The 26,656-nt window shown below is 37.1% G+C and overlaps 1 protein-coding gene across 1 annotated transcript; it reads left to right on the top strand.

Annotated features, from left to right (window-relative positions):
- The first annotated feature begins 679 nt into the window (after positions 1–679).
- Positions 680–25,313, top strand: stox1 (storkhead box 1). Its single transcript, XM_034031834.3, has 4 exons — positions 680–1,264; positions 19,676–19,828; positions 21,595–23,995; positions 24,897–25,313. Exons 1-4 carry the CDS (start codon positions 934–936, stop codon positions 25,048–25,050), a joined length of 3,039 nt encoding a protein of 1,012 aa, XP_033887725.3. The 5' UTR covers positions 680–933; the 3' UTR covers positions 25,051–25,313.
- Positions 25,314–26,656: the final 1,343 nt, after the last annotated feature.

The following is a 26,656-nucleotide window of genomic DNA, read 5'->3' as shown; positions in this document are numbered from 1 at the left end:
TTTAAAAAAAAAAAACGTTTTCCTAGATATAGTTAATCAATAACCATATTGTGAAGTCAAAGTAAGTGTAATAACATTCCTTGGTGCCTGTTTACATTCTTATACAGTTTGCCATTCTGTTTCTCCAAGCCCCTGTGCAAGCCAAGCCCTGGTTGACAATCCAGTTTGTTTACATCACCCAGTAGTTCAAGCTGTATGGATACAACCCTTATACAAGCTTTCAATAGTAAAAGCATAGCAAAAGATAATATTATTTATTTCTTAGCAGACGCCCTTATCCAGGAAGCCAATATCCTAGCAGTCCATGGACACATAGGACACGCATAGTTAAGCACTGTAAAGCCCGGTACTATCGTAACCTTGAAACCAATTTATCACAAAGAACTAAATATAATGTTACTGTCTTTTCAGAAGCTGGAGGTTATGGTTACAACTCTTTAATTTAGGAAGAAAAACAAATAAAGGGAAGCTTTTTTTCTAAATAGTAAAACACCGTATATGGATATGCACGAAACTCCCGTCAATAATGCTACACAACCTTCTCTGCAAAATGTATTTTAAAAACGCTGTGTGTTTGCTCACTAAGTGACGCGTGGCAAGTCAAACAAGTAATACAAGACACACACTTTTACACCTGTAGATTATGTTAATATTCACGAAATGAGCACGCCCATGGACTGCTAGGGTATTGGCTTCCTGAATTAGACACCGCCTCTCTTGAGACAGCCGCGCCTCGTTACCTTGGAAGCAAAGGAAAGCACTTTAGGCACAGAGTTACTCTGTGCGGGACAGCATGTGAATTGTTGTATGGTCCAAATCATAAACGCAGATGGAATAGACAGAACATGTTTGTGTAGCTGAAACAGAGGCCAACTTCTTGCAATATTCATCCAAGAATGTTAATGTAATTAAATAAACAAATAAGTGAAAAAGATGTCCCAGCAGCAGCTGCAGCAACGGGTTCAGCTTTCGACAGCGTCTCTTGCTATAGTCCTGTGCAGGGACGAAGAAAGTTTGAGCAGCGGCTGTGGCAAACTTTCTAACCCGAACGGTTATGATGTATTCGCCGATTTTAAATCGCAGAATCTGAAGAGTTTTTGGAACAAGAGGCTAGTGAAAGCCGTGTCAGAGGTTTATTTCCAGGGATGGATGGAGAATTTTGTGCTTCTGGTCCAAGGGAAAAGCAACAGTCTTGAAGTACTAAGAGAATCTTGGATGAGAAGGGCATTGAGGTCCCCGAAAAGATTTATCATCCGAGCAGTGGGTAAGTTAACACGAGATACACGATCTCGTGTGATTTATTATACCGTCATCATGTTGTTTATTTATTTATTTATTTATTTATTTTTTATTGATTAGACTTTAGTGCGTTATACCCATGGGTATGCAGCAGACAGATTAAGATATATAGTGTTATAAAATGTAATAAAAAAATAATTTCAAAATCACCCTTATTGTGTTGTAAAAGGTGCGCTCCAATATAGGTTTGGATAAAGAGGCGTGGGCTTTAAGTGTGTTTGGCTGTTCTGTATAATAGCAGAAGTTTATTTATGTATTTATTTATTTTGTGGGCAAATTCTAGCACATTAAACACGAGTGCATTACATTATTTTGAAAAGTAATTACAGTATGTTAAATGTAAACCAAACAAGATGGCATCCTGTCCACTCACGTTTCTTTCCAAAACTTAGTAAATCAAGCAAACGTGTAACTATAGTATACTGTTGCAATATTTGACGCAAATTCATATCACTATAGACTACTTTGTATGTTAAATTGAATAGTTATTACATGCTATTGTGATTAAAGTAAAGATCGTCGCTAGATATTTGCTATTAATAAAAAACCGGGAACCTAAAAGGCCAAGATTTGGAAGGGCATGGAGACTGAACTAGTCCCCAACACAGTATGGGGTTCAAGGCATCTCACGTTACCACTGTGTGTGCGCACCCTGCTCATAAATAGTGAAGGCAATCCAGAACAAATAATCATAAACAAACAAAAATCTGTATGTCTTTGGTCACCCTTAACATATCTGACATTATGAAAGTGTTTACATTATTTCACGGAGGTGCTTTATAGAGCTGCATAAAGAACATCAATTATGTATTCTTGTAACACTGTATTTGAATTGGACATTATGTAGCATTTCTAACACCCGTTTATAAAGGTTTACATAGCACTGTATAGTATGGTTAAGATAGTTACATCTCTTAAGTCTAGAAAAAAGAATGGAACGTGGGAACTTGCTGTTTTAAAATCATAAATGGTACAGATAAAGGTAACCCAAGTCACTACGTCAAATTTAGCACAGAGTAAAAGAGAGGGCATAAATTGAAGCTAAGTAGTTTACAATGAAACGTATGAATTAGTTGTGGTTTCTTACACAGAGTTATAAATGCATGGAATAGCCTACCAGATGAGGTAGGATCTAAAACACTGGGAACATTTAAAAAACGTCTAGATTCTGTCCTATTAACTGAGGTCCCCCTAGTAGGGGGAATTTGGTGCGCTAACAAGGGACTAAAACCTTAAACAGCCCCAAACATGTCTTGTGTTCTTATGTGTAATTGTATGCACATTCTGCATTAATCACTTTAAAGATTTGATATGATTTACATATTCATATTGTTTTGCCAAATGTCATGACATTGTTTCTATCATGCTACAAAATTATATTTAATATATTCGACCTATATGCATGTCATGTCGGTTTTATTTTAGGAAGGATAAGGCCATAGCTATTTATGTAGCTTTTAGTAAGTAACAATGAATGCTATAAAGCCTTGCTGAAATAATCATGCTATAAGTGGCATACATGGCAGGCAGTTCTCCTCTTTCTTCCCTGCTCTACACTTTCATCACATGTTTCTAACTAAACTTGTAGACTGTAAACAGACAAGCTCTTTCTCTTTTTACATCAGTGTTCGTGTTTTTGATCTTTATTTACATACAATGCACATTTGATGTTGGTTCTGTTTTGTAAACAATGTATTGTGGTTTCTATTCATGCATCACAAATAGCTTTGATAATATAAGCATACTTTATAAACAAATGAGATGATAACATTTCTTCTAATTAGTGGTGCCAGTAGCAATAAGGGTGCAATGTGATTCATCGTTGCAGTGAATTTGCAAACTATTGCCATTGTTATTCTGTTGACTATTCAGTGTTTTCCGGTGGAAAAGTCACTTTTACAAAGCCATCAAAAAGGGGCAATAACTGACAACAGATGCTGTCTCGCAAGACCTGCTACTTAACGTAATGACTAAAGAAAAAACACATTTTCAACAGTTGTTAACAATCACCTCAAAGTGCTTTTACAGTTTTGTTTGAATGTGTTTCATAAATATAGACTTGCAAGTTTATTTTATAGTTTAAATGAACGTTATATATGTTTGCATGCTAACTGAGATTACATTTCAAAGTGACACGTAGCCATGGGCTGTGTATTTCTACAATTTGTTCACCCCTCTGGGAGGACCTGATCTTGAAAGGCGCTATATAATTGAAATGCTTGTTGCTGTACATTTAAGATTTGTGAGCTCTTTATGTACTTGTATAACACATTCTTCATGGAGTGTAACCATTACTATTTTGTTGGAATTGCATTAATAAGGCAATACTGTTATAGTAGCATGTTTTTTTGGAGGGGGAGTTTTTCACAGTGGAATTGATCTGGATAAAAGTGTGATTTTTATAGGTACACATTTTTTTTGTATTTCTTGGTAACAGATACACATAGAACATAAGGGTTTTCAGTATTTTTGCAGACAGAAATGCACTAAAGGGGCATGCATGTAAAAAAAAAGGAGCAATCTAAATTCAAGAGACTGAAGTATTTGTATTGTATTGAAAGTTAAGGCCATTCTGTAGTTTACTACTGCATATGGGGACTGAATAAACAAATATGAGTATGAGATGGTACCAGCATAAAATGATTTAACATTTACTTCAGTAGTACTCCAGTACTATCAATTAACTGGTTTCCATTCATGATCCAAACATGCGCTTCTGCAAAAGTGCTGCATTGAAATACCAGTACGGTTGTTGCAATTGCTGAAACCTATTCAAGATGTTAAAGTAAAGAACAAATAACCCCAGCCTTCTGCTAAGAGCCCTTTGGCTATAATGCAGCGCCAGTCTGTCAAATGAGAAATTGGGCTTTTTTAACATGCATAAAAATGCTTTTACTAATTATAACATATGAAGTAGAAAACCTTTTAAAATACTCCTAATGGAAGATACAGAATACATATCCACTATAAATTATTCAAACATTTATCAATGATCTCCAATTATGGGGACGCAACATACAAAACACCAGTACAGGCTTTCTTCACAGATGCAGGAACATTCACCCTTCATTCCAGTTTGATCAATGGTCTTGATGCTGGTTGGTTCGCACAACCTAAGCAGGTGGGGCTGGGTGTGTGTGCAGTTTGTCTGTATTACAGGTCATGGAGCTACAAGTTCTTGGAAAACACACACAATGTCAATAATAACATTGCTCTTTTCTTAAGGAGGAGGGGTAGGGGAGTTTGGATTTTGCATTACTACACAGTAAAATAAAAATTATAAAAATAAATCCTGTCCTAAGTCAAGAATCAAAAAAGGCAATGGAATCTCGTTTACACAGGTCCACCATGCCAGTAAACAATTACGTTTCCAAATGTACAGTACAAAAGCCTAGTACAATAAATAAATGTCTAAAAATGATTTAAACTGTGCTAAATAATTTGCATCCCTGGTGTCTTTTGGAGGTCATTCCATGAGGTTGGTGAAATATAGTGGCCACCCAAAGATGCATATTTAGATACTGGAGAAAGAGGACTTCAATATAAGACCAAGCAGTGCAGAATTACAGCTTTTCTTTGATGGGCAATGGGAGAGACAATATGGCAGTTTTTTTTTTCTGTTGTATGACTGCAGCAGTTAGTGATTAAATGGTGTTTGGGGGAGGGGGAAGCACACAAGCCCACCCAACTGGAAAACATCTTAAAATCATCGTTGCTAAAAGCTGAGGCCATTTAAAAAAATATATATAATTTGATTGTTTTTTTTTTTTTAGAAAGAGTAACATAATGAATCCCTTTGCATTGTTAAGATGGATCTCAAATGTGACTCAAGGAATATAACCATATTTCCTTCAAGGAATAAAGCAAGGTCAAAACATGAGACATTTCTGCCTTTACAACTTCAACTAACTTCTAGTTAGAAACATGTTGACAAGAGCTTTTCTAATCCATTATGCAGCTGTAGCCAGAGAATAAAACCACCCCAAGTGAGGTTCTGTTCCTAGCTTTCCTCTAAAAGGGGGTAGGGGGTTAAAATGTTGGGCTGAGAGAGAAATTTGATTTTTCCATTTCCCAATGATACCATTCTTCGTGAATTAAAAAAAAAAAAAAATAGGTGACATGCTAGCACAAATTCTCTGGCTTTTAGTGGCGTTTCATACACTAATGCCTGACTGCGATAATCAGTGAGGTTCAGTTAACCCTGTCGTCTTCTCTTCCCTGTTTTAAGAAGTTCAGATCTTGCCATCTGTTTACCAGGCACACCCTTGTTTTTAATAAGGTATCACGAGTACCTGCTGGGAAGCCATTTCCTCCCAGCTTCCAGAAACAGGAGGCTAATGTCTGCTCAAAGTCAAAGCTCCGCTGAGTTAAGATGCCTTGTTCAAAGCTCTCTGTTATGTATATTGCCATCGTGGGGATTGTTAATCCTTCGAAGGTAGCAGGCTCACAACAGTCACAAATTTACCAACCTTATTCACTCTGCTTTTTATTCATCCAGGGCTTGTCGTAGAGAAACCAATCCATTTGAAAACACTGCATCTCAGCAGGCCCTTTTTTTAGTAAATGTTTTCTTTTGTAAAAAAGGAAAAGCATCTCCAGCCCTCTGGAGAGTGTGAGGGTGTAAACACATTGCAACTGGTTAAATCAATGTTTTTAAATCATGTCACTTCATGGCTCACACAAAACTAACATTACTGTCTTCAAAGCTCTCTCCAAAGAAGGTGCAATGGCCAGAGTGTTGCTCTTTTCTCACTTGCATATATTGTTTCATATTGATTTAATTCATTAGGGCAAAAGTGAATTATACCAGTACATACATAATGTTCATAATTTACGAACAAGAGGAGGCCTTTTGGCCCATCTTAGCTCGTCCGGTTCCTAGTAGTTGATTGATCTCATCATGTTGGCTCAGAGTGAAACCCATAGCAAGTGGCTAAAGAGTTTGACCTTGCCCCAAGTTAAATTGTGAAGATAATTAGTCAGGAATAAGGATTGCAGAACCTCTTCTGAAGCACTGTCTGGTTTCTGAATTCTAGTAGAAATTAAATAAAAAGCTAATTTGTTAGCAACCATTGTATTTCCAGAAGGCAGATACTTAATAATTAATAGATTTGTATACAAAGAATCAGAGACATGGAAATTACTCTCTTGTATTTTATGTTTTTACCTTTTAAGCTGGTTGATTTTATACACTTGCATTAATATTGAATTGTGTATTAGGTCGACGATGTGTACTCTGTGTTTGACACTTAATGGATGAAGGAGTTATAAAGCAGCCAGAGTCATTATAACTATGTTTTTTTTTCTTATGGAAGTTAAATTTCAATCTTTAAAAGTGGTCATTTTAGCCAACAATGTTCATTTCCACAGCGGCTGGACTTTTTGTCAGGCTGCCATTTGGTCTGGCTGTTTCTCTATTCAGAGGGGCAACGTTACAGAGGAACACATAACCCTAATGAGGGTGACAACACAGTAGGAGATTCTGTGTGTTTCTTGTTACTTGAGTAGATGGCATGATAACAATCTTTCATCTCCCCACCAGATCCGGAACCATTGTAGGAACCAGGAAATGAGTATGAGCAATGTCATTTTAGTGTATAGCTTTGATGGAATATTGCACCATGGCATGCAGTACTAATGATGTATTTGTATTGACTAGCTTCTGTTTTAAGTAACCTTTTTTTTAATGCCTCTTGTACTATGACTAATTTGCATCTGTCTGAGCAGAATCATCTTATACCTTTTAATATTCATCCATAGCAACGACTCATTCTTACTAAATGAGAATTCCAGTCTTGTCAGTGCATACTTTAAGGCACCAAAGTAGTATAAATGTAGTATGTTGGGGTTCACAAATATAATACCTTTTGACAGTGCCAATAAATAACAATATATTCTTACACTGCATAGTGGTATTGTGTTACTTGGAAACAACTACATAAGAGGAGGCTGTTCGACCCATCTAAGCTTGTCTGGTTCCTAGTAGAACTGGATGAGCTTAGAAGTTGCCATGATTAATCTAATTGGGAATTGGAATGGTGTCTTACCTTCTTATAATTAGTACATGTTCCAGCCTCCCCCTTTCATTTACTCGTCTGAGAACCTCAGATAAAAGTGAAGCTACATATTTGATCTCAAGTACTGACTGCTGTATTCTGTAGAGCAGAGATGAAATGTCATTTTGCCTGGCACTGCTCTTCACTGAACATTACTACAACATTAATTTAAATTGACCTTTAGCAAACGTTGCACTTGATTCCTGATCCTTTTGTTCAACTACAGTATCCTGGGGCCCAATTGAAAAAGCCTCAGTGACTCGCTCAGTGCAGACATTTAAAAGCACTTGCCTGGTAAATAAAGAAAGGACCTTAAAACATTTATAATCAATAAGTTCTTGTTCTTCTGTTTCTTCCTTATGCTCTCCAGTTTATCACTGTTTTTTATTTTAAAATAAAACTGCTGTCGTGGATATTTATTATCCCCAGGAATATAGTGGAAGATCTAGATCACACTTTTGTGTTTTACATCTAGAGGCCTGCTCATCCAAGCTAGCTAAGGGCATTCTTTGACACAACTTAATGAGAATCTAGGGATGTCTTTAAATTCATACATGTGTCAAACTTAAGAACATTTACAAACAACAGGAAGCCATTCACTTGAGCTTGTCCGGTTGCTGGTAGCTGATTGATCACCTACATTCTTACAAGCATCTAGAGAACTATTTATCCAAGTTATTGAGTATCAGAATCTGGGGATATATGAAGTTCCATTTTTACTTGTGGAATCTAAAAAACCTGGTGTTCAGTTTGTCAAAATGGCTGTTAATCTAGCTAGTGTGCTGAATTAGACATGCTTGTAATGCCTTAACACCAAAAATTATTTTAAATAAGTCTATGCTGGATCACAGCCATGTTATTAAGTCTGCTGAATAACATGTTTCCTATTGGAAAGTTAGTCACACATCTCATTGGTTGCCTAGTCTTTTCCAATAAACCTCTTCAGGCTGCATTTTAAATGAGGTTTGAGTGCAGATGTTAAAACATTTATGCCTAACTGCAGCATGTTGTAATGAGGTATCCTGTGTCATTATAGACAACAATTACTTCTGTTGTTTCATAAAGAACAAAACATAGAGGAATCCTTCCTGAGACTGAGTGAATATTCATACCGGTGACAAAGATAACCACAAAGAAAATGTTTTGGTACAAGTTTCTGACTACAATATAAATTACATATTATAAATGTTTTCCCCAAACTGTAATTTGTAGGTAATGATGTTCGCAGACAGAAAAGTCCTTTTGGTGCCAGCTTGGTGTTTTCACAGTGGATCTCCATTATCGTGAGCTACCACCTGCGGCTCTCGTTTGTCGGTACACAGTGGGGAATATTATCATATGTGGAGGTCAACATTACTACAGCAGTGCAACTCTTGGGTTAAGTCACATTGACCTGCTTCATGTAAAACAGATCACATATTGATTGTATGACAAGTCTGAACAAAGACGGTCATTTAGAACAAAAGTGGGGTGCTCAGAAAGTGATAATAGGCATAGTGAGGCAGGGAGGAGTATGATGACCACCTGTCTCCACATATACTTTTCATAAAAATAAGGAAGAACAAAAGTTAAACTACGGTGCTGCATACTCTCTTGAGGCAAATGACTGCTCTATGGCAACTTGTAATCAACATTTCTAGAGGCCCAGTATTAGGACTGCTACGATTAAATTGAAAATAGATTTTTCGATCGATTATATACATCAATAAATACTGGCTAATCGATTCAATAATTATATTTTTGTAACGCACATAGTTATTAACATTATTTAAGTTTATCAACGAAACTGCACCGAACGCCCTGCCTTGCTATTTACAGTATTTCTGCCAAAGACAAGCAGTGGGCGTGTTCTTCTTTTCCTGCATAAGTGTTAACTAGCATCTGATTTGCTGTCCCATGCTACCAGCGAATCAGTTTTGAAAATGCTTTGTAAGTACACGCCCCTCTGTGTATTTGATGTAAACAAACAAAAAAGCGTGGCGTCTAGCATCCAGAGCAGGACAACAGGCTTGTATTCCTGGCAAACAGCCTGTAAATAAATTGTGCACATTGGAGAAAACTGACTGTATATAGTTTGCGCTTCTTTGGAGTTTCAAAATGAACTGTTATATAATGAATATTTAACAATATTCAATAATGTTAAAAAAAAACATCAATGATATTAAACGCAATTTTGGAGTAACAGTCAGCTTGACCTATAGCGGGTATGCAAGTTGTGGTAAGTAAATCAATTTATGATGATGATGATGATGATGATGTTTTAGGCAGGGATTTCCGCATTGTGCGTTTCACAGATAGTGAAGGTATTAACAAGATGCAATGTGTGATGTTTATGTTTTTCATAAACTCGTGTCTAGTTTATATAGATTACATTCCAAAGTACTGTAATCTGTTTGGAATAAATATTTTAGTAACAGTGATATTAAAATAGTCACGGCGGGGGAGAGAAATGGAGCGAAAATGTACAATCACAGATATTTATTCGAACAATTCGATTTTGTGTGCCCAATTAATCGATTGCTATTTGGAGGCTTAACTGACAGCTCTACCAAGTAAGTGTAATCCGTTAAGGGTACCAAGGTTAATTACAGGTTAACACAGTGTCATTTTTTAATATAAATACAGTAGGGGTGTGTGGGAAATGTACTTGAATAGCACCACAGAACAGTAAAATAATATCGGTTATGAAGCACCTCTGCTTCTTTAGATAAGGGTTCACGCACGCACGCACGCACGCACACACATACACCATTTAAACTTCAAAAGAATGCACGGGGTGTATATACAGTATACTGCTAGTTACAGAATATTTATTTCATTTATTTGTAGTGTCATTTTGTGGGGTTATGGAATACCTAGTTTTATTTGAGGTATTTCTCTACAGTAATACAAACAGGCAATCAGAAAAATGCTACTTTATAGCATATTTTAAAATGCTCCAGTTAAGTATTCTAACATTAATAAGACTACTTTTCGACCTTTCTTTCTTTCTTTCTCTCTCTTCCATTCATATTTAGTAAACACTCACTAGTGCTGAATTTAGGAATACTTAAAGAAGCTTAAATGGAATGACAAACGTGTTTTAAAAATGAATATATTGAAAAAGACTTCCAGTCAATGTTTGTCATGAACTAAAATATATTGTACTACAGCTACTGCTTTAAGTAGGTCCACAATACATGTGTGCATGTTTCAGAGCATTTTAACATGCCACTCTCTAGCATGGCTTTGTTAATGAAGGTAAGTACTTTCCTTTCCTCGTGCTGAGTGCAACACCAGAAACCGAACTCTTCCAAGGGCAAAGGTGATTGCACAGGTCATTGCTGTTCATGGTGGTCGGCACTGGCAGATCCTTATAAAAACAAAAGAAGGTCCATGTGCTTTTCATATTCACAGCTAACAGAGCTCTCTGTGTAATAAGCAGTGCTACCTAGATAAACATACATGTATGGATCAAAATATGATCTAATACATACTTAAACTCTCTCTCTCTCTCTCTCTCTCTCTCTCTCTCTCTCTCTCCACTTCAACACAGCAGAGAGTGGTGAGGCTGTGTAATGGGCTACCTAGTCATCATGTTGAGGCAGAAACACTTGGATCCTTTAAAACCCAACTTAAAGTTTTGAGATCAATCAGCTACTAGGAACTGGATGAGTTTAGATGGGGTGAATGGCCTCCTATTGTTTGTAAATGTTCTTATATTTATTATTAAATTGTCTGCCTTTATTGTTAAATTCCAATACGTCGTGTAGACTTTTTAATAAATTACTAGCCATTTTTTTCCCTTAATGGTTGCAATAAAAGGTTTTCAATAGGTTCTCAAGGTCTGGGTAATATATCACAGATTGCGTATAGACAGATACTTAGTTTAAAGCAACAACATTGTCCTGAATTTGGAAATTATTTTAAAAGACCTTCTAATCCAAGCAATATCCAATTTTCATAAAATGCAGTAAGAGTACTGGAGCATTTAATACCCAAAGTAGTTTCAGTATGATGTGTTTTTCTTTTTAATATCTTGCCTTTATCTGTTGCTTAAAGAACCACATTTGAAACATTTATTTGACAATATTATATTGTTGTTGTTTTTAAAGGTATTTTTCATTTTGTCTTGCTGAAAAGTCATTTCGGGAATAGGTATGTTAATTGGTGTCAGGCTTTGTTTGTTTGTTTTTTGGGGAGCCCGAACACATATTGTACTTTATTTGGTAACTTAAAAACAGTAGTAAATTCAAACCTTTTAAATGTGGAAATCAAGGAAATTGAGAGAGGAAATGCAATATTGAAAACATTTGTTGTTTTATGGCATCTGTTAAAGCATAAGAAACTCGGTGAAGTAGCCACATGGTTCGGATACATGCCTTTATCTGTTCAAATAACCCTATACTGTAAAATCTGCCGATGTCCAACTAGGTCCCTCACAAATTCTAATGTGAGTTATTGGGACATAAAACCAATGGGACATGCTTCCTATGTGGAGAAAACACCCATTGTGCATCATAAACAAAGGATAATGGATACTGAGTAGGTTCTGTAAATGTTACAAGAGCATAAAAGTTTCATTATCTTTCCATTTCAGTTTAGTGTTTGCACTTTGGGGCTATCATCACTTATTTAAAGAACCGTATTAGAAAATGCTAATCTAAATGAATGTATTGGAGGGTGGGTCAATTGTTAAGAATCTAAAACGATTATTGTTAGCATCTGTTTTTAAGTGTCTGATGCAACATTATTAAATACAACGTCAACCACAGTGTTAGATTTCCATTGCATGTCTCCAGCTGTCCAGCCATCCATTTATTTATGTGGTTTTACTTTAATATAAAACTAAAAGATTGTGTGAGAATTTGATATCCACATCCTGGATATTGCAGCTGATGTTTGTGTTTAAATGTCCTGTGTCGTTACTCAACTCTGGTAGGCACTAGTGCCAGACAAATGTGACTGGAGCTTGTTCATGGTTGATGAAGCTGTCTGGAGTAGCTGCCACCCAGGGGCCAAAGCTCTTCTACAGTCTAACAGCACAGTGACAGGAGATGGAGGTGTCAATGGTTCAGGGGACCTCCTCTGGACAGTTTCAATCAACACTGATAACGGAATCATCTATGCCAATGCTTTAACAAGGGATTTGAATGTAAATCACTTTTTTTTTTTGTAGCAATGGTTAATAATTAGATTGTTTTGTGGAACATTCTGTAAGGTCAGGAGGAAGCTTGTTGCAATCATCTTTTCAATCTGGGTTTGTGGCCAGTTTTGTCACAATATTCTGAGCTGTCATTCACTGGTTTATAAAGAATGCTTGCTATGTGGTTAGAAATAATATTCTTTTGAGTAAAATATGGTAAATGTTAAACGTTTTTCTTGTTGGTATTCTTTTACTGATATATTTACCCAGTTTTTCAATATAATTCCATACATTTGGTTTATAAGTTTGTTTTGATTTATTTCTTTATTTTAAATACTGTACCGTTGTATTCCATCCATTGAGAAGTTCTGCCCATTGAGTAAAAGCAAGTGGGCAGAGAATGTGATTGGTTGAAAGCCTATAATAAGGAAATACACTTTGTCCCTCGGCGTCTTCCTAGCTTGCTTGATTTATAGCTTTTTTTCACTGTTGGCCACATCTGTCTTCTCTCTTGAACAAGCTAAGGAGGAGGTTTACCATTATAGTTTTATGATAAGTCTTGTGGGAAAAGCTCTACAAATGTGAGTTGTCTAAGTTTTAAGCCTGATTAGTCGTGTAAAGCAGTTTGATTTTGAGTAGTAGGGGAGCTTAAATAATGTAACTGGATAACCCCTTCACATTTAGATTTAAAGCAAATCTTTGAGACACTTTTTTTTTGTTGCTAATTTTAAATTCGAAACATATTGAAAGGGTTATATTACTATTGATAAAACACCCAAAGATGATTACTTATTTTGTGTTCTATGGTATGGGATGTTAAACTACAGTAAAATGAATCCAGTCCCTCTACATAATGGCATTATGTATAATTTGGGAGCCAACCAAATCCCTATTGAAATTAATGGAACCTGTCTATTCTGGTATCCAGCATAATTTGTAAATCACGTCTGCCTTAAATCATTATAAATGCTGTGGAGTCCGGCACCAAGTTATGTGCCTTTTGTTTTTCTAAGTTTAGAGTCAAGTACAGTGCGTAATATGAGCTCATGGGTATGCTACGTTTACAATGAAATCCTTGTTTACAGATTTTGATTAATACAATCCTTGTATTACATGGGGATATACCTGGACTTGTACTGTAATCGAGTTCACATAGTTTGTCTTTTTTGTTACAGTATTAGATTTTACAGAACCTCTTTAATCAGTTCTTTTTACTGTAATCTTTAGGGCTGTTTGAAATCCATCATTTCTTCCTTTGCAGCTCATATCTCTGAAGCAGTTTGAGAGATTGACTTCCTCATTGGTTGCCAAGTCTATGTCAACAGCGTTGTTTAATATATACCATTGCAGCTGGTTTCTGGCTGGTGTAGTAACAGGAAACCCCTTCACAGAGTCCTGTGTGAATAGGAACGCGTGAATGCAAGCTTAAAGAGATGCTGGTGAGCAGCACTTAAATGTGGATTGCTGGGTATTTACTCACTGCTGCTTCAATAGGATTATCACTGTGTCGCCTTGTGTTCTTGACAGGCTGTGAATTGTCAGTGCCAGGGTCTAGACTTCACACAGTTTGAAATGAACTGTTTGCAAAAAAATAGAGATCAAAGACTAAAGAGATTTAGTTCCTTTTCATAATATTATTGGTTGCCCTTAATTGTATGTAATTTATTTATTTATTTATTTATTTATTATACATTCAAATTATAGCACTTTACTTCAACAAATAGACCGAACGGGTTAATGATTGCTGTAAAGTTTTAGTGTATCACCATAAGCCTAAACTTTAGCAAGTTCAAGTAACTTTTTGTGTGTGTCACATGTGGTCACCTGCAGGACCTTGTGCAAATGGCATGGTAATGAGCGGAAGAAAATGTTTTGTTCATGAAAAGGTGTTTGGATCATGAAAGCAGCACATGCAGATGTACACTATCATTCCTAAACAAATTGTATAGAGCACATAATGCCTGCAGGTGTAGTAAGGTACAGCTTGACCTATTAAAAAAGCCTGCTTCTTGAATACTGCTTCTTCAAAGGAGTGTTTTGTTGACTGTCAAGGCAGTCCATTGTTAAATACAGCCAGGACATGGAGAGAACAGGCTGTATTGTGTACAGACACAGCCCCTGACGTGTAGTCCTTTCATGAAGAATCCCAATGATTCAGGATGAACAACTTTGTCACCTATTCCATACACTCAGCAGTCTGTGTAGAATGGCCTCCTACAATCTGTCCTAAATCTGTCTCTACTTAATTTCCAACTGTGTCCTCTGGTTCTGGTCACTGTGCTGCACTTAAAATACTTTTAAAGATCCAGTATCATCGTTGAAACTTAATACATTCTTTTCAATTATAAACAATTTCACCTTACCTGAAAACATTTTTGTTCTGTGCACACCTAAATCCACCAACTGTGCTTTATTTGTTTTGTTTAGAAATGCCTAAGCTATCTTGAGCTGTCTTATCCAAAAGAGGAAGTACACCTGCACACAAGGCTGCTGGCAAGCTTTCTATAAAGCTTATTATAAATCCTACCTGCAGTATGCCACCATGAAGCATCTATAATGGGTACTGGTCTTTAAAAGCTTGCATCATAAACCATTTGAGATGCTGACTTTTTGTATTTTCAATGAAACTATTGAAAATAAATTAAAACAACAGTGATGTGCACCATTCACCTTGACCTGAAACTTTTTGGTTTACGGACGATAAAGATCAATTGTAATGAAATATGTGTTTTCTTGATTTTAAGTTTGATTTTGAACATTTTGTACAGTCTAGGAGATATTTATTACAATTCTGTACACAGCTGCATTCTCTGATTTTGAAGATGGCTTTTGGTTATTACTGGCCATATTCGTTTTAACCTCACAGTTCAGAAACTGATAACAGTACAGATTGTATATTTTCTTCACTTTGCAACCAGTACAGGTTAATTATTCACACATCTGTTTTACATAAGAGTTTACAAACCATTCTATTAGAGGTGCCTTTCCTCACTGAGGATACCTTAAAAAAAAGAGTAAACAGGCCCCACTTAATGATTACAGTTAAAATCAGCCTTTTCATGGGACATTGCAGATGTACTACACAGTTAGTTGCCTTGCAGCCTGATTTGCACTTGATTTGTCATCTTAATGCCCATTTGATTGCTGATTGACATACATTGTAGTGCATGTTAGAATTAACAAAACTGTCTTCCAGACTTCTGCTTCTTTATGTGGAAGTGCTTTGATTATACCTCTTTGTATAATCAAAGAGGTATAACATACCACATGTTATTCCACCTTGTGAGAATTCAGTACAGCATGCTTTCCCCCAATTCTACAGAACTGAATTATGAATATTTGGCTTTGTTGAAGCTGTAAGACGGATTTGTGTTATTAAAGTATTACATTACTTTATTATTTTAAGTGAGCCAGCATGTTTTCTTATGTCAACAGCTTACATTTTTTAACTTGCCAGTACAGGGAGACAAGATTAGAAGACAAGATTGTGGATACTATTCGAAGACAGATAATCCTGGTGTACTTCACCCATATATAATTAGCTTTGTCATTATGGGATTAGTATTAGGCTTCTTTCAGTCGAGTTACACTATTGTTGTTGTGCAGTAATAATTTACAGTTTTAACCATTGACCATGTAAGTGAAATAAATCTTTTTCACACATCTGTTTTACTTCCTGTTTACAAGCTATTCAGTCAGTGATGATATCCCTATGCTGCTGGGGATGCTTTATTTTTGTTCACTAAACCCACATCTACAGATGGGGTAAAGGAACTGTCCTATTGTATAGACTATAACTTGTATCGGAATAAATTTGATTTGGTGCCACAAATAACTCCCAGGTTTTCACATATAGAAACCTTCTGTTTTTAGTGAAGTGTAAACTAAACTGGATCTACTTTTTAAAGCTTTTATTTATTGGGCAGAGAAAATAAAATTTCCTTAAGTGACTGAAAGCACTGTAGTTCAGCTTCACCATCCCCCAAAACCCTTTTAAAAACCAATCTGAATTCACTCCAGCATAACACCGTGTTTAGTTTGCCCATAGCATATCAAATATTCATAAAGGCTCTGAAGAACCTGAACTGAACAGTATTAGAAAAAAGACAATCTATTTTGAATTAGAAACACTGTAAATTGATGTTCTGTGATGTATGTAACACAGATGCCCTTTCAGAATCAGTAACCTGGCCTGGTATTTGAGGAATATACATCCTCCCCTAGTCGCTAACATAATGAAGAGGCTGTGTTCGGAAGCCCAGTTGCTTATTTCTACATGCGGTGACAATAGCACTATGAAATGAACACAGCGTTCTGTCTGGCTTTCTTAATGAGGGCACAGTGCCCTGCTTGATGCAGAACTTGACCAAGTTTCAAACAAAAGCTGCATTCTCTTGGCCGGGCTTTGATTCTCTTCTGTCGTTCTCTGCTGTCCTCCCCCTGACCTGGATTTCCCCACAGGAAGAGCAGGGTGACTGGAGCTGACTGCTAAACAAAACCCTACCTGCCCTCCTGCCAGTCTGTTCACAGAGGTCAGGCAGAGAGGATGATGGATCAGATTGTGCTAGCTATACAAATCCCACAATGCACCAGGACTCCCTTGACGCCCAGAAATTCTGAAGTGCTGGCTACAAAACACTAGCAGTACAATTCAGATATTTTTGTATTAGGTAGAAAATATGGCTTCAGTTTGACTGGATGAAGGAAGTAAATGACCAAATATAGTGCTTACTGTAGCGATAAACAACATCAAATTGGGTTTATAACGGAAGATTGTTATTTTAAAGTGGGATCTTAGCAAAACGTGAAACTTTAACTTTATGAAATTGATTTTTTTTTTTTTTTAAAAAAAGCTTTCTTAAATGAGAAGAAGTAATCCTAATGTATTTTGAGGGTCAGACTTTGGCAAGAGGTTTGCTGCAGTAAACTGACTGGCACCATTTAAACAATGGCTGGGACCTTTAAGAAAACAGAATACTGGTATATTATATTAATTAAAAAAATAAAAAACCACTGCTTTTCAATTGGACAGTAGACATTATTTCACATTTACTACAGTACTAAGCAGTACATAATACACTTTTCTATTAAGGTAGGAAAAAAGTTATTTGCACACATGTTGGAAAACAGAGCATTCTGAAAACCTCATGGCTAATTAACATAAAGCGTGATTTAATCAGAGACCAACTGGCAGTTAAGTTTCACTTGTATCAAACATTCTGGAAATATAGAGGGAATTTGCGTTTAAAGGTGGTAGCCTTAACAGAGAGGCGTCGGGAACTAACTTGGAATGAGCCTTGCCATGAAAACAGATCCCTGAAAACACCAACTGAGGACCAACTGATACACAATGTGCTGTCTAAGCCTCAGTTGGCTTGTAAAGGTTCTTTGTGACATCATCTGGCACCCTGATTGTGTTACCATAACACAAAGCAGAATACTGCTTTAACCTTTATTTTTGAAATATGTAGCACAGACATTCTATAATATGCCCTCGACCTGTGAAGGGAGGGGCTTGACAGATAAATTAGCAGGATTAGACCGATATTAAACTGAAAACATTGTATAGATTTTTTTTTTTTAAGTTGTATATTTTATTTGCCAGTTGTAAATCAATTTAAATAAACAGTCACCCATTCTTCAAATATTTTAACTTCACTGCATTTTCCTTCTAGAAGGTTGGGCTATGATGATGATGAAGGCAGGTACATTTCTGTGGACAGACATGTCATTCCAGTACTGATTTAAGGAAGCAGCAACTGTTTTGAGTCCTGGTTTGTTTTTCAATGTCAGTGAATCAGACTTTTGTTGTTCATGAAAAAAGGTAGATTGAACCATTCGGGAAACCACAGGAGATCAGTTCAACATCTTATCTCTGGATTAGTCTTTTTATTGATTTTAAGGTTTATTTTCTTAAACCTGGTCTTAAGTGTTTCAGCAAGGATTCTGTGTGTTTTGAATGAATTGAGGGAAATGTAAGCTATCGCTGTTTTAATTTACATTCTTGGTATATGGGAAGCACGTGGACGAGTAGTGGTCCACCTTGAAAAGTCAAAGTGTAATCATAGAGTTTTGCTAAAATGTGAGTAACATTCTGTGGATGGTACCTTATCTTAGTAACCCCTCTTTGTTTATATCTTTCAAGTATAGCCCTGCACAGTTAAACATTAAAAAGTACAGCTGTAAAACCACCTGGAAGCTGTGGAGTAGAGGGATATTGTCCATGTGTCGTTAACTGCACGCAAATAACTCTTTTTACAAAGCTGTGTGTCCTAGTAGTTCCAGCAGACAACTGGGAGCTATGAGGAATATGTCTCACTACTTTTCCGTTCAGGGAAATCACGTCAAGGTTTTGTGCCTTGATCCAAATACCCAACAGGGCCCCACTGCTAATGGTATGTGACTCCTCAGTTAGCTTGTCCTCCTGAGAAAACAGTAATTCGATGGGGTTGTTTCTAATGTCACAAGGAGACGTTGTGAGTACAGAAAATAAAATAAAAAAACACTACAGCAAGTGATATTTGAGACTTGACAGCTGGACGGCACTGAAATAAATTAGGTTGTTTGAAATGTTGTCATGGATTTTGAAATGGTAATTAACTCCATCATACCTTTGCAACTCTGTGTGCGCAGAAGGTAAACAGAGAAAGACAAACGCCCCATTTAACACATAACACTTGTAATCCAAGTAAGACCTTGTTGAGAGAGGTGTAGGCGTTTTTTTTTTGTTTTTAGCGCTGCTACATTGTTGTCGTTCTTAGACATTTATTCAAGTACACTTACACTTTGACCACTGGGGAATTTACTTTCTAGTTTTTTTTGGTTTTTTTTTTGGTTTCAGATTGAAATTGAGATTTGGGAATCAAAACAGAAGAGTTTCTATGTGCTATGGAAAACTAGTTTTCTCACTCTGCTGAGCAAAAAAAAAGGTGTATACATTAAGGACTGAAATACATTTAAAAAAATGAATCTGCTTCGTATAGTAGTAGTCTTATGATATATACTATAATAATCTTACAATATACAGTGTAAGCAGTGTCAGTTTGGGATAATGTATTAATTAATCAGAATTAAGGCATTAACTATTGAAAATATACTAGATGCAGAATGTAAATGCTAAGGGAACAATGGCCATGTGTAATATGAAATTGAAAAACGTATTCATGTTGGGGTTTCTTTTCTGGTTGAATTACAGGTGATGTATCTGCAGTGGACATGGCACCCATTTCCCAATCCCAGTTTATCCCACTGTCAGAAGTGCTGTGCTCCGTCATATCCGATATGAATGCTGGTCATGTTGTCGTCAACCAGGAGGCTTTGATTGAGCATTTGATGAAGCATCACCCAGGTATTTATATGTGAAATCACTTCTCGTCTTTTCTACCATAATCGCAGTTTTGATACTGTTCTAGGGTGTGCATCCAAACATATTCCATACGTTATGTTTAAACTTTTAGAAATACTAACAGAAACGTAATAAACTCAAGACAAACAGAATTCTTTGTCAATGTCTTCTAGTTGAAAGTTTGTCATTGAATGTATTACGTTTCTTTTAGTATTTCTAAATTTAGCTCTATTGAGTGTTTAATAGTTCTGGATTGTATTCTGCATGGTTTCACAGGGGAGCCTTTATTTTGATGCACCACCTGTTAAATGGCAAGCTCTTGCAAATGGCATGAATATGTTTGGCTCCATACCCCAGCTGATCAGTTAGGAGACTGATAAAGGCATTGGCAGAATTTGTTTGTCTCTTTCGTTATGTTGAAAGGGTTGTTGTAGGCATGTCTACAGCTCGGCAGAGGGCAAAGGAAAGTAATGAATTGATTCTTAAAACTACAGGGAGTTCTGTTTTAAGACCTTGTCAAGAACAGATATTCTCATTCCTCTCAAACTCCATGGTAACCAGCATTACCACTGTTTGACTTTTCAAAGCATATCCTAGTTACTGGCATTAAATACGTTTTCTGTATAATGTGTTTGTGAACCTGGTTGAAGTCAGAATTTTGAACACATACTGCAGTGCATTTGAACTTTCACTCACCAAGTAATCTTGTTATCGCTGGTTACCAAGGGATGATCTAGACAGGCCCAGCTAAAAAAGGCAAAAATGCAACTATGAGCACATTTATTAATTATTAACTATTGGTAAACTAGAAAGACTGGAAAACAGGTAACTAGTTCAAACAGAAGCAGGAAAACATAGATATAACAATACCAAACATAGACTAGATAATGCTACCCAAGTGCATAAATACTATACACAACATTTAGAGACAGGAAATTGGGAGGGGCAGATCTCACAGGGCCTGTGCTACCTCAGGTAACTCTCCAGTCACGAGCATGGCCTCCTCCCCACTGAGTGTCATATTCTCTGGCCCTTTGATAGAGGAAATCTTAAGATGGTTCATAATTCAGACATCATTTGTGGTCGGAGTTGAGGGTCTCGGAATTACGTCATCCACACTCTTGCGACGTGCCTCTTTTTTAGAAAGGTGTTCAGCCTTTTCTCATGTGTCTGCGACCTGAAGTCGCATGGGGTCAGATGATGTTGAAAAATGTCAACATTTGCTGCATGGTCGTATGCTGGTAACCATCATGGAGCAAGACTTCAAGGAACGTTTAAAAGAAGAAGCTCGTAAACATCCACATTCATATAACCCCTCACTTAAACAATATAGAGATGCCCAAATAATAGAAACAGCGTTGGTGTGTATTATTATTCAGAAACAAATAGAAAAGGACTGGAGAGAATGTAAAGCTCATGGCCACACTTTGCTGGGAATTGCCAGTTGCTATGTGCAGTGTGACTGCAAGTCTTTCTGCAGGTGTCGCTGCATCGCTGTGTATTTTTGTGTTGAAGCAATGGGACCCAGTCTGTTGAACAGATAAATCAAACCTTTCACCTGACATTCTAAAATACCTAAAATATCTCTCACTGTCACATACCCACATCTCTCCAATTTAATGTATAGCATTCTCCTGTTCTGATTTACCGTATTTCAGCTAATGATATTTTTTAAATTGAACACAGTGTTTGATATTCACTAAGTAGTCCACTTCTTGTGTTTAATGGTATTCCAATATATATATTTTTTTCTATTTTTATTGTTTCAGGAATGTCAATACCTACTCAAGACATCCTTTATAGTGCACTGGGTTCTTTGATCAAGGAAAGAAAGATTTACCATACTGGAGAAGGGTATTTCATTGTAACGCCGCAAACTTACTTCATAACAAACAGTCTGATGAAAGACAACCAAAAGTGGCTCATTCCAGAAAAAGACTACCCATCGCCCCCTTCAGTTACATATCTGGTGAGCACAGAAACCTGTGCGGACACAATAAATGACTTTGCTCCCTCTGTGGCTCATTGTAAGTCCTGCCGTTGTTTTAGCCAAACGCCAGCACAGTCTGCACAAGACCTGCAGTCCATCAGTGAGCACAATGGTAAAGGTCAGAAGTGCAGCAAGGACACCAAGCCCTTAGTTCAACACCAGTCTACCTCTACAGCAGCCAACTACCGCCCGTGCGAGCCATTGACCGCCAGGAAAGACAAGGTCTGCAAAAAGTTTGGTCTCAACCTGTTCAGACGGAACACATCAAAGAAAGAGAAACACAAAAAGGAATATGCAACCTACTCTGGTCAGTTTCCCCCTGAGGAATGGCCCGTCAGGGATGAGGAGAACTTGAACAACCTTCCCCGGGACTTGGAGCACGAGATAATTAAGAGGATCAACCCAGAACTTACTGTGGACAACCTAGTGAGGCACACCATCATGATGAAGAAAATCGAGGAGCACAGAAACGTCATCAGCAAAGGCACCTCAACAGAAATGCTAGCCACCAAACATCGCCATCAGTCCAAAAGCATTGCCAGGAAAGTGGCTGCCAAGACAACAAAACATAAAAAGAAAGGCCATTCTACCAAAGAAAAGCAAAGGGTGAAAAACAAGCTGGCTCTGCACAGGACAGAGCTAGGGGAAGTAATTGTAGATGGTAACCCTGAAAACCACCCTGAATATCTCTACGGGCACCTGAGGCCCGAAATCATTGAGGAAGTGGAATTTGAGCGCCAAATATGTGATGATGCCATTGTTATTGAAACCAAAAATCTTTACAAGAAGCAGATTGATAACCCCTTTCAGGGGAGACCTGTAAGAGATGCTGGTGCAGGGAAAGGTCTGAAGGGTCATAAAAACCGTGAAATGAAGGGATCCAGGACAGAGAGAGCAGACAGAAGTACGCAGAGGTCAAAATCCTGGGATTCTTCAAGGACAAAAGTTGTTGCTGATAATGAAGACATACAAACAGTCGATGACAGACACTGCAAGGGCATGAAGGCAAATGGGTTGCATTACGATGCAAATCTGGATCTCCGGCCGGTGAAAGAATGCCTTGGGGATTATGGCTCAAATTACCCAGAAAGCAGTACACTGAGAATTGAGGACAAGTACAAACTTCTACAGAACAACCAGCCCAGAAGAAATCTGTTCACTGATGAACCTCAAAAAGACACAAGATACAAGGTTGTGCCAGACGGATGTGCAGCTGGCAGTTTGAATCGGAGGTTTATGGCCAGACAGACTGGGGAGCGTCGAGTGGTGGAACAGACTATACATTCCTTACCACCACAAGTCACCTACCACTGTGATACAGCCGGGATGCTGCCCCCTTGGCCAAGACAAACAACTGGTCAACGCCAGCCTTCATCTCTGCTCAGACAGATCAAAAACAAAGGGGCCAGAAACCAGTCTGGTAACTCTGATCACCTCCCCACCACGTATCAACAGTTTAACAATAAGCAAAGTGGACTGATTATTAAAAGCACCGCCCTGCAGGCTGAGTCGAGTCCGATGGGCAGCGAGGTTTTCACGGATGAGGATCAGACTCTTTATCAGCAGGTGATCGAAGACGATGATGCCTGCAGTTCCCTGTATCTGAATGAAGATTCAGAGGAGTTGGAGAGCAGTGAAGACTCTCAATCCGGATCAGTTCACTATCAACAGCCCTATTCTAATGCCAGCGACTGGCACAATACTGCAGCTGAAGATCACTCTGCCAGTACATGCGAGAATCACCCTGCCGTGTTTGGTTCTTGCTATCAGCAAGAGGAGGCAAGGTGGCACGATTCTACCAACAGACACCTGGCAAACCCAGAGAGCGGCTCTCACATAGAAAACATGCCTATGTCCCAGTTTATTTACGAACACCTTGAAGAGAAAGAACGGAAAGTGGAAGAAGCTGATCTGGTCGACGGGAGCATATTTGACTTTTGCCAGAGAAGCGAGGCTGACTCGGATGCGGAGACCTTGCACAAATCCACAGATGAAGGAGACAACAAATCTGGGCACTGGAACTTGGATCAACAAACGGCAGAGAATCAGAGAAAACAGATTGAGCAAAAGTTAGAGCTTATAAATAGCACACACAGCGCTATTTCTGGGCAGAGCACCCAAGGCGTGCCCATTCCTGGAGATTATAGTATTACAGGAGACAGTGGAATAGATTCTCCAAGGTAAGTGTCACCTTTTTATTTAGCAAATGCTTTTTAATTTCCAAAGTATGTAGACCTTTTTAAAACATTTTCAAACACTTTTTAGTCGCTACTTTATTGTAACAGTCCTGGGGGAAAATACGGTGTAAATTTGCAATTCTCTCTAAACATTAGGTAACTGTGTGTGTCAAAATCTTGAAGTAATTTGTAATAACAATTCAGCTCAACTATTGACCTTAAAATAGCAAAAATTGGTCTTAGAGTGACCACAATATTATAAAGTTAAATCATCTTTTTTCAATTCTAAATTATCACCAGGACAATCGCCCTGTACCATACGCTGAGTTTATTCAATCCAAGATGATTAGATATGCAATACATTAGTTGTTTCCCATGTGGTGTTCTGCTTATAAACATGCTTTCTCTTTCCAGACAGTAGTTAACTGTGAATGACTCATCATTTGTGTTTTTTTTTTTTTATAGATTTTTTTATTTCCTGCTTGTCAAGTTAGTACTCATGAATAGGAAATTCACTGAGAATTTGAGACCTGCTTATCTGTAATTCAATCCTACAGCAAATGTATGTAATTAGCGATAATCAACACAGATTATTAACAATCATGGTTAATTCACATGGAGAACATTTCAAAGCTTTTGTTCAACTGGATTAGATCCAGAATCAATTCCCGAAACAGAGCTAGGTCAGTTGTGCCAGATTTTTTTTTTTTTTGTCTAAGCTTGTGTTTTAAATATGTTTCTTTTAAAACTTTTAATACAAATTGGAAAAATGTAGCAACTTTCTTTAGTGGCACACAGCAGTATATCGTAAAGAAAATAAATAAAGTCATTAAATAACACAGTGTAACTTTTATGAATATTGTCCTAAGTGTATTAATAGCAGGCTTTTTGTTTCTTTTTCAAGGACGCGAATGAGTCTGGCCTCCAGTAATTCAGTGATCCTGGAAGGACTGAAGCGGCAAAGCTTTCTCCAGAATTTAGAAAACCTCCACTCTAAAAACAATGTGATCTGTTCTCAGAATTCTTTACTTCCACTGACACCTGTGATTAATGTGTGATTCCCTCAGCTGTCAAACCACAAAGAAGTGTACATCTCACAAGGCTTCATCACATTGAACCAAATTGCAACTTGTACAATTGTATATAGCTGTCTTTCTGTAAATAAGGTGAAACTTTATAATAGGTACTACTTGTTTTGTAAACCTGTTTCATGACGTCCGTTTTATTTTTTCAATCTGTCGGATTATATGTGGAGCCAGTATTGAGATTACTGATTTATTTTATGTTGTCAAACTGTAATTAAATATGCCTTTTTAAAATACATTTTTCGTCATCTTTTTTCATAAATTACCTTTTTAAATGTTATTTTTATAAAGTAGCTCTGTTAGCACAAGCTTTCTTTTTCCATAAAACTTTGATAAATTAATTTCATATTTTATTATGATACTCTTTTATATTATAGATGTGCCACGATAAATGTGGTAAATCAAGACAATCTTATTAAAGCATTGTAAACAAAATTCAAAATACATGGATAACTGCACATTTATCATGTCAATTTATGTGGTTGAATTACTCAGTATAAAATACATGCAAACAGATCCTTAACTGTGCTGTCCAATGTGTAAAACTTTGTCTTGAGAAATTAACTGGTAGTGCCTCGTTTTTGTTTTTTCTTTCTTAACGTCGATAACCTTCAGGTTTCAAGATCAAACATGGGCCAGCATGTTTTCTGTAAGTTATTGTACAGTTGACCATGTGTCTGGGAACTTTGGATGAGTTAGATAAGTGTGCATGAAAAGACAATACTATATAGGAAGGATGAAGATAACTGTATATATTGGACTCCTATTTAGTAACAAGAGTAGAAGGAAATACTTAGTTTGTTCCAACTTTATTTTACATACATTTTTACATTGAAAAATGTCTGTTGTAGTATATTTGTTGATTGATTGTTTAATGCACAGGGAGACGACACCTATGGCAAAGTAAGACTTTTTTGAGAATGTATTGACTGGGTTGTGCTAAATGATTTATAATACTTGTTACACTACCAGATATATTAAATGAGTTAGAATCCTGCAGAATACAGTGTGTGGATGAGAATCAAAGCAATTTAACTTGCATTTAATATAGGCCCTCGAAGTCAAATGTTACAAATCCAATTATTAGAACATGTCATCATTTTGGATATGACCAATTTCAGGAGTTTTAGAATTCACTGCAGTGACTGTCTTCAGAAAATGACCAGGTTTCATAACCCTGAGCTAGTAAAACATGATTTATATTCTGCTATTCCTAGTGTGAGTCTTCCATGTACACATATCTGTGCATCACTGTGTTTACTGTTGGTCCAGTTGGGAGTAAACATATGTTTGACTCCACACTCTTGAAGAGTAATGATAATAAAGCCAGTGGGAGGTTTTGTTTGCTCCTCTGTCCTGTGTGTGTGTGTTCAGCTGCCTGACATAGAGATTAGTCCTCATTAGCACCTACTCCTTGTGAATGCATGCATTACATATTTTTGGTGCCACAGAAGCAGTGACAGTGAAGAAACTTGCATTTTATTGAACCTCTTACTGGGTCCTGAAGCGCCTACAGTTCAAATAAAGCAATTAAAAGTGTGCTGAGATGGTGTGATTGCAGGTCATTAGAAGCATTCAT

The sequence above is a fragment of the Acipenser ruthenus genome, chromosome 13, assembly GCF_902713425.1.
Source record: "Acipenser ruthenus chromosome 13, fAciRut3.2 maternal haplotype, whole genome shotgun sequence".
Taxonomy (NCBI): Eukaryota; Metazoa; Chordata; class Actinopteri; order Acipenseriformes; family Acipenseridae; genus Acipenser; species Acipenser ruthenus.
This window is presented reverse-complemented; position numbering and strand designations above follow the sequence as displayed.

What these genes read in the sequence shown, in the direction of transcription:
- stox1 (XM_034031834.3), top strand. Translation starts at nt 934, where the DNA reads ATGTCCCAGCAGCAGCTGCAGCAACGGGTTCAGCTTTCGACAGCGTCT. An exon ending in TTTGATGAAGCATCACCCAG is followed by an intron (nt 19,829 to 21,594) that starts GTATTTATATGT and finishes TTATTGTTTCAG; the next exon opens with GAATGTCAATACCTACTCAA. An exon ending in AGTGGAATAGATTCTCCAAG is followed by an intron (nt 23,996 to 24,896) that starts GTAAGTGTCACC and finishes TTCTTTTTCAAG; the next exon opens with GACGCGAATGAGTCTGGCCT.